General features: G+C 33.5%; 2 protein-coding genes across 2 annotated transcripts; both read left to right on the plus strand.

The window, feature by feature from the left end:
- Positions 1-1,161: 1,161 nt before the first annotated feature.
- On the plus strand, positions 1,162-3,126 carry LOC141609270 (uncharacterized). The gene has a single exon (XM_074428388.1). It carries the CDS (start codon positions 1,216-1,218, stop codon positions 2,221-2,223), a length of 1,008 nt encoding a protein of 335 aa, XP_074284489.1. The 5' UTR covers positions 1,162-1,215; the 3' UTR covers positions 2,224-3,126.
- A 9,939-nt stretch (positions 3,127-13,065) lies between these two features.
- On the plus strand, positions 13,066-14,050 carry LOC141606135 (auxin-binding protein ABP19a-like). The gene has a single exon (XM_074425154.1). The coding sequence runs from the start codon at positions 13,141-13,143 to the stop codon at positions 13,780-13,782; it is 642 nt and encodes a 213-aa protein (XP_074281255.1). The 5' UTR covers positions 13,066-13,140; the 3' UTR covers positions 13,783-14,050.
- Positions 14,051-15,483: the final 1,433 nt, after the last annotated feature.

Below are 15,483 nucleotides of genomic sequence, written 5' to 3' on the forward strand. Positions count from 1 at the left end.
TATCACAATAGTAGTATCAATTATATATTTAATATTTGTAGCGATAATATTATGAAAGGAATGTGAAGATACGTGCTTTGATTTTTCATTTAGTTACCGCAAATTTTGGTTCCTATATTACATGTGCGCATCCCAATTTACTACTCTGTATAACACTGATCATTTTTTAAGAAGAAGATGAACTTTCATGGTAACCATACAAATTCCATGACAAACGAGATTGTTCTTAACTTATATTTCGGTTTTAACCGTATTGCTTTAAGCAGTAAGTTAATAACTTTATTAATTTTAATTTACATCAATATAATATGTTCTAAAACTTTTCTTTTGTTATGTTAACTGTTAATTTTACATAATTATTTATAAGTACATCTCATATCTTTTGATGTTATCTTCCATTATTTTAGTAGATTTTTACATTTAAACATTTAGTTTGTTTCTTCTAGATCATATGTTCATTATATCAGACATAATAATATTAAGATGAATTGAAATATTATTTATATTATGTTCTCACATTAAGTGCTACATCAATAGTATTGTATACGACTTTGTTATTTGTATAGAATTACGAAAATTTTCAAGTCTACTTCTTTTGAAGTATTATATTATCGTCATCAAATTGTACAATGTGTGAGTTAATTCCTCTTATTGTAAAGTTCTTATTTGAAGGGTTGGATGAAATTGAGCACTTTAATCCGATTCAGATCATGATTATTGTTTTGGTACATTTAGATGATGATTATTAAAGTTGTTATTTCAATGTTTTTTTTTCTATTTAATGCTATTCTTTTTATTATGCATGATTTGTATTTATCTCTTAAATATAAGAAACATAAATTATTAGAGTCGCAACGAGTAGAATAGACAAACCTCCTACTTGCTAATGTCTACTCTGGAGTTAGAGGCTAGGGACATCATTTCAGATATGGATAACCATATGATAGAATTAGTCAATGTATAATATTGTAATTATTTAGATATTATTCATTTACCTAATTAGAATATTGTATTTCCTAGTTTAGTGTAATTTGTTACCTAGCTTACAGTATTCAGTTCCTATATTCTAGCCTTTGTAAATTGTATTTAAGCTTTGAGCATAATCAATACAAGGCATCGATCAATTTACTTTATGGTATCAGGTTTTTAGGTCGTATCATTCTCGCTTCCGCTCTATCTTTTTCTCTCTTCTCTTTCAGACCTCACGTCCAAATCATGCCTGGTGATGCGAAATCAGCGTTTCATCCGGCGTTGGCTGTGAACAACGTTACTAATCATATTCCTGTCAAACTCGGCATGGATAATGATCAGTACCCCTTGTGGGTCGCCTTGTTCACCAACCATGCTAAGTCGAATCGGGTTCTCCACCATATCATCACTCCGAAGGTCGCTCCCACGCCGCCGTCAACCGCTGATGAACAGGAATTATGGGACACGCTCGACGCCACGATACTTCAGTGGATCTATTCCACCGTCACTACCGAACTCTTGGAAACAATTATTGAAGCCGAATCCACCGCGAAAGAAGCATGGGACCGTCTTGCTAATATTTTCCAAGATAACAGGAACTCTCGCGCGGTGACGCTTGAACAGGAGTTCTCTCATGTCGAGATGGCGGATTTCTCCTCCGTCTCCGCATATTGCCAAAGACTCAAATCGTTGGCAGACCAATTGAAAAATGTCGGTTCTCCAGTTTCCGACAATCGCTTGGTTCTTCAATTGGTCTCAGGTTTATCTCCGGCTTATCATGGTGTTGGGACGATTATTCGTCAAAGTAATCCTCTTACTCCCTTCTATCGAGCACGATCGATGTTGACGCTCGAAGAAGCTAGCATCGCTAAGCAGGCCGCTACCAGTAACTCTGAGGCTCTCTATACCCGTGGCAATTTGGATAGCGACAGTGGTGGAAACTCTTCCAAATCCACTGGCTCCAACAACGGAAAAGGAGGGCGTGGCAGCGGGTCTGGTGGAAAGAAAAAGGGGAATAAAGGTGGCAAGGGACATCAGGGCAACGGCAAAGGGCAGGGTAACTCTTCTACTCCCGCTGCTCCAACTGCCACTACACCACCAACACCTATGTCATGGCCAGGTAGTTATGGGCAGTGGCAATGGCCTCCCTCTCCATGGGGTTACCCACCATGCCCTTACCCATCCAACCCATGGATGATGAGACCTATGATTCCACGGCAGCAGCAAGGTGTTTTGGGACCTCGGCCTCAATAGGCGTATACGGCAACAGATGGGTCAGCCCCGTCTCCAACTGACATTGAGGCGGCAATGTATACACTTGGGCTTACTCCTCCCGAGCCGTGGGTAATGGACACGGGTGCTACATCTCACATGACAGCGAATCAAGGTATGCTCTCGTCTTTTATTAATAAGCGCTTTAACAATGGTATAATTGTCGGAAATGGTGAGTCGGTTCCAATTCATGGTCACGGACATGCTACCCTTCCCACACCCCATCCTCCATTAGTCTTAAAAAATGTCCTATTTGCTCCGAAATTAGTCAAGAACCTAATCTCTGTTAGAAAATTCACTACTGACAACATGGTCTCCATTGAATTTGACCCTTTTGGTTTTTGTGTGAAGGATTTGCGGACGGGGACTCGTCTAATGAGATGTAACAGTCGGGGTGCTCTTTATCCTATTTCCACCACTTCGCCGTCAACCATACCATCCTCCTTCGCTGCTTTAGCACCGTCAGTATGGCATAATCGCCTAGGTCATCCGGGTGATCCTGTCTTTTCTATTCTTAGGCAAAATAAACTCATTGATTGTAATTCGAATTCCAGTAACTCGTTTTGTCAATCATGTCCTCTAGGAAAACATGTTCGCTTACCTTTTGCTATGTCTACTTCTCGTACTGTTTTACCTTTTGATATTCTTCATTGTGATTTATGGACTTCTCCCGTATTAAGTTCGTTAGGTCACAAATATTATTTGGTAATATTAGACGATTTTTCCAATTATTTATGGACATTTCCAATTGATAAGAAAAGCCAAGTAAGTTCTATTTTGTTAAAATTTCATGCATTCGTCCAAACTCAATTTGAGCGAAAAATTAAATCCATACAATGTGATAATGGAATGGAATTTATCAATAACCTATTCCGTGACTTTTGTGCAAATCAAGGACTAGTCTTTCGATTGTCTTGTCCTCACACTTCTTCACAAAACGGAAAGTCAACGTAAAATTCGCTCGATTAACAACATTGTTCGACCATTACTTTTTCACGCCTCATTGCCTCCTAAATTTTGGCATCATGCACTTGCTTTGGCCACTTATATTTTGAACATTATTCCTAGTAAACCAATTGCCTATAACATTCCTCTTAGCATATTATATAATCGTACACCGATTTATAATCATCTCCGTATTTTTGGTTGTTTATGTTTTCCGTTAATACCATCTACAACGATACATAAATTACAACCCCGTTCCTCCCCATGTGTTTTCCTTGGCTACCCAAAAGACCATCGCGGATATAAGTGTCTAGATATGTCTACAAATAAAATTCTTATATGTCGACATGTTTTATTTGATGAGCAAACTTTTCCTTTTGCTAACTTACATAAACCCGACACTCACACCTATGATTTTTTGGATGACGGAGTCTCGCCTTATGTCCTTCGACACATGACAGCATCTCCTTCTAAGCCTACCCAAATACATGTGCAGCCCCCTGACCCCACTGCCACGCCTGATTCTGCCCAGCCCACTGGTCCGTCCTCTGGTCCGCAGCCCTCACCTACCTCTACGGCTCACCACAATCCCCATCCCCGTGTCCCTATACCAGCTACTAAACCCACGACCCGTGCCGACCATGGCATTTATAAACCCAACCCCAAGTATACAAAACCTCCTGCCCAGCACAATTTATCTCACACTCTAGCTATATCCCCGATTCCTAGGAATCCCGTGTCTGCTATTCGTGACCCGAATTGGAAACTGGCTATGGATGACGAATATACGGCTCTTATTAATAATAAGACGTGGGTCTTGGTTCCTCGTCCTAAGGATGTCAATGTCATTCGGTCTATGTGGATTTTTCGTCATAAATTTAATTCTGACGGTTCTTTTGAAAGGTATAAGGCTCGTCTTGTAGGTGATGGAAAGACTCAACAAGTTGGCGTCCATTGTGGTGAAACATTTAGCCCGGTGGTTAAACCATCCACCATTCGGACCGTCCTCTGCCTTGCGCTCTCTCGGTCTTGGTCCATTAATCAGCTTGATGTCAAGAATGCCTTTCTTCATGGCACTCTAAATGAGACGGTCTATATGTATCAACCACTCGGGTATCGAGACAAATCACAGCCCGACCATGTTTGTCTACTCAAGAAGTCTTTATATGGCCTTAAACAAGCACCCCGTGCTTGGTATAAGCGTTTTGCGGATTATCTTACTCAGCTCGGTTTTCAGCATAGCAAAGTCGACCATTCTTTATTTATCTTTCGACAAGGTACTAATCTCGCATATTTATTACTTTATGTCGATGATATTATTTTAACTTGTTCGACCGACGCTCTACGCTCCCATATCATGAGTAAACTCCAAACCGAATTCGCTATGAAGGATCTCGGACCATTGCATTATTTCTTGGGTATATCCGTCAAGCAAACATCCAAAGGTATGTTTTTGTCTCAAACCAAATACGCAGCTAGCATTCTCGAGCGCGCAGGAATGTCTTCCTGTAAAGCCGCTGCTACCCCAGTTGATACTAAGCCTAAGCTTAGTGCTGCTACATCCGTCCCATATGACAACCCCACTCTCTATCGTAGTCTTGCCGGTGCTCTACAATATCTCACATTTACTAGACCCGACATTTCTTACGCGGTTCAACAAGTATGTCTATTTATGCACAACCCGATGACTGAACACATGGCCGCTCTCAAACGTATTTTGCGTTATATTCATGGTACTAAGGACCGTGGACTATGGCTATATCCCTCGGCCCCAACTCTGTTACGGGCATACACGGATGCCGATTGGGGAGGGTGTCCGGATACGAGGCGCTCCACGTCTGGGTATTGTGTATTTTTGGGTACTAACTTGATTTCGTGGGCTTCCAAACGCCAACCTACTCTCTCTCGGTCAAGTGCTGAATCCGAATATCGTGGGGTGGCTAATGTTGTCGCTGAGTCGTGCTGGCTCCGTAACTTACTAGTTGAGCTTCATGTTTCAATGCCTAAAGCTACACTCGTCTACTGTGATAACGTAAGTGCTATTTATCTTGCAAGTAACCCAGTTCAACACCAACGTACTAAGCATATTGAAATGGACATCCACTTTGTCCGTGAGAAAGTTGAAAAGGGTGAAGTTCGCGTCCGTCATATCTCTTCTCGTTATCAAGTTGCGGATATTTTCACAAAAGGTCTTCCCTTCGTCCTCTTTGATGATTTTCGTGACAGTTTACACATTCGTTTACCTCCCGTTTCAACTGCGGGGGTGTGATAGAATTAGTCAATGTATAATATTGTAATTATTTAGATATTATTCATTTACCTAATTAGAATATTGTATTTCCTAGTTTAGTGTAATTTGTTACCTAGCTTACAGTATTCAGTTCCTATATTCTAGCCTTTGTAAATTGTATTTAAGCTTTGAGCATAATCAATACAAGGCATCGATCAATTTACTTTACCATAGATTGTTATTTTAATTTTAATAATATATGGCATAGAGTTTACGACGGGTTACTTCGTAATAATTTCACGAAAAAATAGTGTATTGTAAAGCAACATTATCTATAGGAAAGTGTGTACTAATTTTCGTAAGAGTTACTTATTTTGATGTAGTCATAACTTAATATGCAACAGTAAGTTTGACTTAAATTATTGTTTTAAGATATTTGAGTTATTAAAGGTAATTTCCAATTGTATAAGAGCCATAGCAATGGAGAGTTTTTTTATTGGGTTTGTCAACATCAAACTCTAAAATAAAGTTTGTTCCATTGCAAACAAAAAATTGTTCTTAAATTAACAAACTTGGTTTGAAAACAAAAACCAAGTTCTTTCAAAAAACAAGAACAAATTGTGAGTTCCAATGAAAAATTAACCAATTAATTACATTATCAATTAATTATGGATTAAAGAAAAACTTTATTTAAAGTTTTTTCATTATGACAAAAAAATTGAGATTATTGAGATTGTCAAAATATGATGTGGTAAAGGAAGAACTTTATATAAAGTTCTTCCATTGCACTTGCTCTAAAGTGCAAATCGATCGCATTGGGTTATTTATTAAACAATTAAAGTTCATATTGGCCGGATCGAGGCCGAGTTGGGCCAACATGTATTTTAAACCAATTTTTAGCATACACAATTTTATTTCTTTGTCCATCCTTATTGAATAAGGCCACTACTAACTAGATTATTACAGTAAAAAAGTGTAAATTCTCACTTAAAAAGAAGGTTATTTATTAACTTGGATATAGTATACTATTTCAACTTAACCACCAAATTGACTTAAAACCTGTTAATGTATATATTTTGCTATTGTATTCAAAGTAAATTGAAACACTAGCACGTTAATGTGTAATGTTACAAACTATTGTCGTACTTCATAGTAAATTATAAAGAATATTAACAAGAAGAGATGGTGGGGTGCCGTGTTTAGAAAATTTAGAGTGAAGTGGGTCGATCGGATGAAATGACACTACGGAACGTTTAGATCGAGTGCGTCATTGTCAAAATCGAATATTCGTATTTCATAAATTATTATAATGAATAAGTTTGCTACTAATCATAATTAGTATTTGGCGACTTGAAAGGCGAATGATTGAGCGGTGTTAGCGAGAGATCGTGATATGGGAGGGGTCACAATGGGTGAGGAGTCTCATAAGATTATGCGAAGGGTTATGGGTCATGTATGGGGTGAGGCCGGGATGATGGTGAGGCTGAGGCTGGGGGTACGAGAGGTAGAAAATGATGGAGGCAAGGTGAGGTGGGATAGTTGGAAGACGTAGGATATACATTCTTGGGGAATGGTTAGTTGTGTAGGGGCTGTTGAGACAGGGGTTGAGATGGAAGTCGTGGTCCGAGTTGCACGTTGGGTGCGGTCACCGCTATGGTGGAGGGTCTGCAGGTGGATCTCGAGGTAGTTGGTAAGTGATGGCGAACGTTGTTTCCGGACGTCCAGACAATGTGGTGGGAGAGAAAATGGGAAAGAAAGTAAATAATTTAGAGAACAAACAAGTGGGATAATATGATTAAAAAACGCATATAACAATGAGTAAAATTAATTGTATATTATGTAAATAAACATGTTATGAAATTTATAATAATTTTATATTTACTTTTCGGATTTCACCGCTTATAAATTAAAAAGTCGAGAAAAAAAATTTAAATAGAGTACTTCGAATAAAAGGATGCATCATAAACTTATCAAAAGTGTATAGGTAAACAAAGTTAAGTTTTCTAAAATTTAGTTATTCACTATATCAAAAAATACATAAGTTTGTACTTTTAATAATATTTTTCGTTACCACCCGTGCAGTGCACGGGTTCAAAAACTAGTTTGGTGTAAAGGGAGTCAGTCACTATAACAACTTGGATTCAATGTCATGATGTTTACGGTTTTGAAATCATATCATGTATACAAGTCATACTAAATTGCATCTTTTTACCGAATATGTCTTAGCTTAGTGATTAAGGCATAGTTATTATAGACAATAGAGCCCAGACTCTCAAGTTCGAATCCCCTCCTCTAGATTATATGTTCTTAGCTTTTTCTCCATTCTTTTATTGGTACAGATTTCTCTCTCTTTTAAATGAAAATTTAATTAACTATATCATTATAAAATTGGAAATTTCTCATGGTAACCTTGAACTTTGATAGATTACATATGGTACCCCTAATTTTAAGTTTCTACAAATGGTACCCATGTGTTTACCTTTTTCTTTCCCAGAATACCACTTGAATATAAAATAAGAAATACAGAGTATATATTATATATAATAACCAAAAGATTTTCCAAAGATTAACTTAGGTTAGAGATCATTATTCTAGAGACAGTAATACAAACTCTTTTAAGAGCTCTTTCTGACAATATTTAAGAGAATCAAAAAATTTTGGGTTATAACTTCTATTTATAATCATAAGATCACTCTGCCTTATGGTAATCTTCCGATGTAGGACAATTCTAATATTTATACATAGTATATTCACCACACTTACATTACTTTTCAATGTAAGAATAATAACATACTAAATACACCATTTTTTTTCACCTACTTTGACATCAACCCGATTTAATAATGAGAAATTACAATAAAATCTACAATCTAATGATAACATTTTTTTGTCACAATCTAATTATATATTTTTCATACGATACTTTTTTGTCAAATGAAATATAAAGTTTTTATATCAAAATTATAAACATCACTTTAATATAATATAGAAAATGTATATATATGGGACAGTTTTATTATTTATACATAATATATTCACCACACCTACATTATTTTTCAATGTGAGACATATAACATACTAAAACGTACATATTTTTTATATCAAAAAAATTTGGGTCAATACCTAAGTTTCAAGGATTCCTCATATTTATATTTATAGAATCACTCTACCGTATACTATTCTTTTGATGTGAGATACATAATTTAATTATTTAGACGTAGTATGTTCATCATGCCTACATTATTTTTCAATGTGAAAGATATAACATACCAAGAATTACATGCCTCTTCTTAAAAAAACCACTACTGTATACATATTATTTTTCTTTAAAGGTAAAACCACTTAGTCTCGATCATTAATTAGATAGGGATCTCTAAATCGTACATATAACGACTCATTAACGCTTTATTACTGCATTCAGAAGACAACCATTAGTAAAATCTTTAGTTTTGTACTGTGTCAGGAGACTACCATTAGTAAAACCTTTAGTTTTGTATTTTTTGATTTTCATGTTCATGTTCTTAAATCTTTCCCGGGTATTTCCCAACGATTTCCACTTTATTTTTTATATCATATCGTAGATAATGATAGAAAATCTTAAGAGCTCTTTAAAACAATATTTATGAGACTCAACAAATTTTGGGTGGATACATAAGTTCCAAATATGCCTCCTATTTATAATCATAGGATCACATCACCTTATACTAATCTTTCGATGTGGGACAATTCAACTATTTATATGTAGTATATTCACCACACCTACGTTATTTTCCAATGTGGGACAAAACATACTAAAAATTACACAATTTTACATATTAAGAAGTACACCATCTTTAATATGTGCAAATAATATGAAATTTATACTCTAATAATAGCATTTTTTACCACAAAGCTAATTATATTATTTTCATAATTTTTTTAGCGATATTTTTTTGCCAAATGAAATGTAAAAGTTTGATATAAAAATTGGAAATATCACTTGAATATAATTTAGGAAATATACATATTATAATAATTAAAAGATTTTCCACTTTATTTTTTACATCAAAAATTATACTTTCCTAAATTGATTTTTGATGATGTGGACGCTCTCAGATCGCTCGAAAAAACTCTCTTTTATATATATATATAGATATATAGATAAAAGAGAGTTTTTTCGAGCGATTCTAGAGCGTCCACATCATCAAAAATTAATTTAGGAAAGTTTTATAAATAATATTTTCCACATAAAAAATAAAGTGGAGAATCTTTTAATTATTATAATATCTATATTTCCTATTTTATATTCATGAGAAGTTTCTAATTTTTATATAAAAACTTTGACATTTTATTTGGCAAAAAAATGTTGTTAGAAAAATTATGAAGATAATATAATTAAATTCGTGGTAAAAAATGCTTTCATTAGAGTATAGATTTCATATGATTTGCACATACGAGTATTAAAGATGGTGTACTTCTTTTAATATGTTATATGTCCCACATTGAAAAATAATGTTAGTGTGGTGATTATAATACGTATAAATTATAGAATTGTCCCACATCGAAAGATTAACATAAGGTGGGTGATCCTATGATTATAAATAGGAGTCATCATTGGAATCTATATAACAACCAAAAACCTTTTGAGTCTCTTTAGTATTGTTTTGGAGAGCTCTTAAGAGTTTATATCATTATCTTCACAGCATGATATATTAATATTTTTTCTATATTATGTATTATATTCAAATGATGTTTATAATCTTTATATAAAAACTTATACATCTCATTTGCCAAAAAATTATTAGAAAAAAAACGTACGAATATTAATAAATAGTATTCTCTCCATTCAAGACCAAATACAACATTTTCATTTACACACTTGCCAAGACACAAATTACAACTTAAATATCTTGAAGTTTACATTATAATAAAAAATTTAAAAATTTGATATTCTCATTGTACTTTATAGGTGAAGCAAATAAGATCCCACATGACCGTATTTTGTCTTACGTATTGCAAGGAATCATAAAGATTCTATTCGTTCATGAATAGTGTAAAAAAAAAGGAATGTTGTATTTGTTCTTGAATCGAGGGAGTATAGTATTTGCTCATTATTATTAACCCGAGTTAGATGTTAAATTATGTGCGAAAAAGATGGTGTATTTCTAAGTATATTATTTGTCCCACATTGAAAAATATGTTGGTGTGGTGAATATATTACGTATAAATAATAGAATTGTCCCACATCGAAAGTTTAGCATAAGGTGGGTGATCAATGATCATATGATTATAAATAGAAGAAATCCTTAGAACCTAAATACCAACCCAAAACCTTCTGAGTATCTTAAGCATTGTCTTGGAGAACTCTTAAGAGTCTATATCATTATCTCATCGATATGATATATATATTTTTTATATTATGTCCAAGTGATGTTTATAATTTTTGTACAAAAACTTATACATCTCACTTAACAAATTAAAGTAACATAATTTTTTTTTTGAAAATTTATATAATTAGATTCGTGGTAAATAAATGCAAGCATTAGAATATAGTATCATATTATTTGCACATATTTTAATTACGATAAGAAGTTAAAAAAATGTACTATACGAATATTAATAAATGTATAGTATTTTCTTATTATTATTAAACTGGGTTAGATGTCGAGTTAGGTGCGAAAAATATAGTGTATTTCTAAGTATATTGTTTATTCTACATTGAAAAATAATGTAGGTGTGGTAAATATACTACATATAAATAGTTGAATTGTCCCACATTAGAAGATTATCATGAGATGACGTATCACATGATTATAAATATGAGTCATATTTGAAACTTAGGGGTATCAACCCAAAATCTTTTGAATCGCTTGAAAATTATCTTAGAGAGTTCTTATAAGAGTTTGTATTAGCGGCAAACCTTAGTTACAACAATACTATACAGATATTAATCATGTAGATATTTATAAAAGCGATTATATATTACTATATTAGTGATATTATAATGTTTATTTTAAGACAATCGATAGTATAATAACTTTATTTAAGACAAAATCATAATTAAAAAATAAAATGGATGCTAAATATACATAAATTGGTTATTAATGTGTCATATAATGATAATCTCGGCAATAAAATAGAAAATTTATGAATTATACTGTAATACAATCAAGTGTTGCATAAAAAATATCTTGAATCAACAAACAAATCAATAATGAGCTTTTTTACTTTGATAAATAGTAGAATTAAATCTTTTTAACTTTCAAATATAGGTAATTATTATGCCTCATTATATTTGAGTAACTAAAACACATCATAATTTTTAACCAATAATCAAAATCGCACCAGAAAAAGAAAATATTTTGCATTTGTTTATACATTTGATTGCTCCCTCAATTACATCTTAAAAGTCGTGTTAGGAAAAAAAATGTAATTTAAATCATATCATTTGTACATATTTTAATTATGACAAAAAAATGGAAAAAAAAGTACGAATATAAATAGATAGTATAATATTTTCTCATTATTAAATCGGGTTGGATATCGAAATAGGTGCAAAAAAGATAGTGTACTTTTTCGTGTGTTATTTGTCCCACATTGAAAAATAATGTAGGTGTGGTAAATATACTACTTATAAATAGTTGAATTGTCCCACATCAGAAAATTATCATAAGGTGGGTGATCTTAAAAATTAATTTAGGAAAGTATCATAAATAATATTTCTTGAAGTAAAAAATAAAGTGAGAATCTTTAATTATTATAATATTTATTTCCTATATTATATTCAAGTGATGTTTCTAATTTTTATATAAAAAAATTTTACATTTCAGTTGGCAAAAAAATATCATTAAGAAAATTATGAAAATAACATAATTTGATTCGTGGTAAAAATGATATCATTAGCGTGTAGATTTCATATAATTTGTACATATATAAAATTGTGTACTTCTTAGTATGTTGTTATATGTCCTACACTGAAAAATAATGTAGGATTATATAAAAATAATAGAATTGTCGCACATCGAAAGATTAAGATAAGATATAGTGGTCTTATGATTATAAATATGAGGCATCCTTGGAACTTAGTTATCAACCTAATATCTTTTGCGTCTCTTAAATAAGATTAAAACCTTATAACTATTTTTTTTTTGCTAAGTTAATTACCCCGTTGCAACGCATGGGCATTCAAACTAGTATGGAGAATATGAGGGAATATAATATAGCCTTATATGTATTTAAATCATGGCTCCGCCTCTGAATAGGACAACAAATGACTGAGACGGACGGAGGATGGAGTATTTTTTTTTGCAGTTAGTCTTGCTGAAGACGGGTCGGAGCAAGTGACGGGTAATGTCACTCACAAAATGGATAGGGGGACAAGGTGGGGGCACCCCATGTGCTTCCCTCTCTTCTCTATTTGGGTCATTTGTGAGAGGAAATGGTATCCGTCACTCCAAAGTGACGGATACGTGCCGTCTTCAATGAGATTTTGTGTTTTTTTTGTCACGCAAATTAAAATTGCTCATGTAAATTTCTTCGTTGAAAGTATGTAGTCTTACACGGCTGCGCATTATATTGTTATTATATGAAATGAACATGATTATATTCACGTAAGCAATGAGAGAATCAAGCAAGCATTGTACATAGACTACATACCTTTGAACTCCTATATATAGTCCTCCCACATTACCCTAAATCACACCTAAACACACTTACACACTCTTAATTATCAACATTTTCTAAACATGGAATTACCAAAACTCTCCTTTTTATTTTCGTTTCTAGTCCTTTTAACGGTATCATCCGCTACAAGTGTTGTCGATTTCTGCGTAGCAGACTTCAATTACCCGGTGGGACCTGTCGGATATCCGTGTAAGAACCCGGGAAATTTAACCGTCGACGACTTTGTTTTCTGCGGATTAGGCGTTCCAGGGAACACGTCAGCCAACATTTTCAATGCCGCTTCAACGTTTGCAGTCGATACAACATTTCCTGCATTAAACGGATTGGGCCTTTCGATGATTCGACTTGACATCGGTGTGGGTGGAGTGATCCCAATCCACAGCCACCGTGTTTCGGAACTGATTTTGGTAATTGATGGTTCAATTATTGCTGGTTTTATTGATTCAAATAATGTTGCTTACTATAAAACGTTAAATAAGGGTGATATAATGATATTCCCACAAAGTATGTTGCATTTTCAAGTAAATGTAGGTCACGAACCTGCTCTTGCGTTTGTTAGTTTAAACAGTCCGAGCCCTGGTTTCCAAACTACAACCACTTCTTTGTTTGGAAATGATTTGCCAACAGATGTGATTGAGAAGATCACTTTGGTGGATGCTGCCCAAGTGAAGAAGTTGAAGGAACTCTTTGGTGGAACTAACTGATGATTTGCCGTGTTTGGAGTTCGTAACCAAGAATTATAAATAGTCAAAGATTTTTATTTCAAAAGAGGGTACTATGTAAAATATGGAAAAATAAAGGTACCTGGTAGAATATCTTGCTTAATTTTCCTTCTTGTAATATGTCTACAATTTATTTTTACATACAATTATTCATATATGAAACGCTAAACTTGTATAACTTGTTACTTGTATGGAACGGAGTTATCAGGTCATTTATTTTGTGTAACAATAAAGCAAATTTGTTTGGATGATATTTGCCAACAATTAATAAGATAATTATTTTAATAGAAAACGAGATAGCGCTACCTTGTGCTTCTTAATTTCAGTATTAATCTTCGACATATTGTATGCTTTTCTTATTCATAGCCATTTTATAGCATAATAGTTGTATGTCTTTAATACACGATAACTTATCCTCTTTCAAACTTTTACAATGTCGTCACATATTTTGAAAAGTGGGAAGAACACGCTGAAATGAAGGTTAGTATATACGTCATCTGTCTCAATCATTTTTTTTACCTTTAATTCAAATACTGTCACAAATAATAAAAAGCGTAAACAAATGATTGGGACATTAGGAGTATATGATAATCGAAAGTTCGATAAGAAGACAGCATATCTGAAGAGGTTCGAGAGTAGCAGGCTGAGTGAGGCCAAGGTTGGTGGAACTGAAAGAGCCCGCCATAAGCGTACTTGAGATACAATGGAGAGGACGCCACTGTAAGTCGAAGCATGGGCGTCGATCGCAACTTCGATTTTTGGTGTCAAATGAGCCGCCACTCGCCATAACAATATAAGAGGAATTCGAATCCAATAGCAGTCGTCCAAAATACCTTTATCTTAATTCTTAACCATTAGTCGAAGCAGTGTCTTGTCCTTGTTGACGGTTTTATACAGTTAGTACTCTTATATACTCTGTGTATGGGTGATTGGGTGGGCAAATACACTAAGACGGTCTCATAACGTGAGACGTTTCAGTTTTATAAAAAGTTTGTTCATTTAGTGTTAATAATGAATTGTCTTTATATATTTCCACACAAGAATTAGTGAAAAAGGATTGTACATCAATGTACTATCTCACACTTAATAAGTTTTTGAGTTTTTGTGTATTCTTTTTTAGTTCTATAGAGTTTATAAATTACATTTTAGTTTTATGACGTCAAAAATCAAATTTTTCTGAGCTTATATGTAATTTTTTTGAGTTATAATGTAACTTTTTGAGATTAATGTTTAATTAAATGAACTCAAAAACTTTATAATAAAACTCAAAGTTTTTAAATTAAAACTCAAAAACTTTATCTTAATGTTCAAAAGCTATATCATCTAATATACTACATCAGATGTATAATCCAATTAGTGCAAGAATTACTGGGGTAAGTGACAAAAACGGACACTATCGTATATTGTGAAATAAATCAAATAATCATAATAATCATGACAAACTTTTCTTATATGAATTCTTATGTGTACAAGGAAAGTAATTTAGATGAATTTGAATATTCCGTATTACTTGGACTTTTTAATCATCAAATACTCCTTCTATTCCAATCAATTTTATACATTTGATTAAAATATAACTTACATATATTCAACAAATGTATAGAAATGATTGAATGGAGGGAGTATTATCTTAGTGTGTGTTTGATGGGGATTCCGACAAGGCCTGGGGGAGAGATACGAGCT

This window comes from Silene latifolia, chromosome 10 (assembly GCF_048544455.1).
Source record: "Silene latifolia isolate original U9 population chromosome 10, ASM4854445v1, whole genome shotgun sequence".
NCBI classification, from domain to species: Eukaryota; Viridiplantae; Streptophyta; class Magnoliopsida; order Caryophyllales; family Caryophyllaceae; genus Silene; species Silene latifolia.

Coding starts and splice junctions, on each gene's coding strand:
- LOC141609270 (XM_074428388.1), top strand. CDS start 1,216: ATGCCTGGTGATGCGAAATCAGCGTTTCATCCGGCGTTGGCTGTGAAC.
- LOC141606135 (XM_074425154.1), top strand. CDS start 13,141: ATGGAATTACCAAAACTCTCCTTTTTATTTTCGTTTCTAGTCCTTTTA.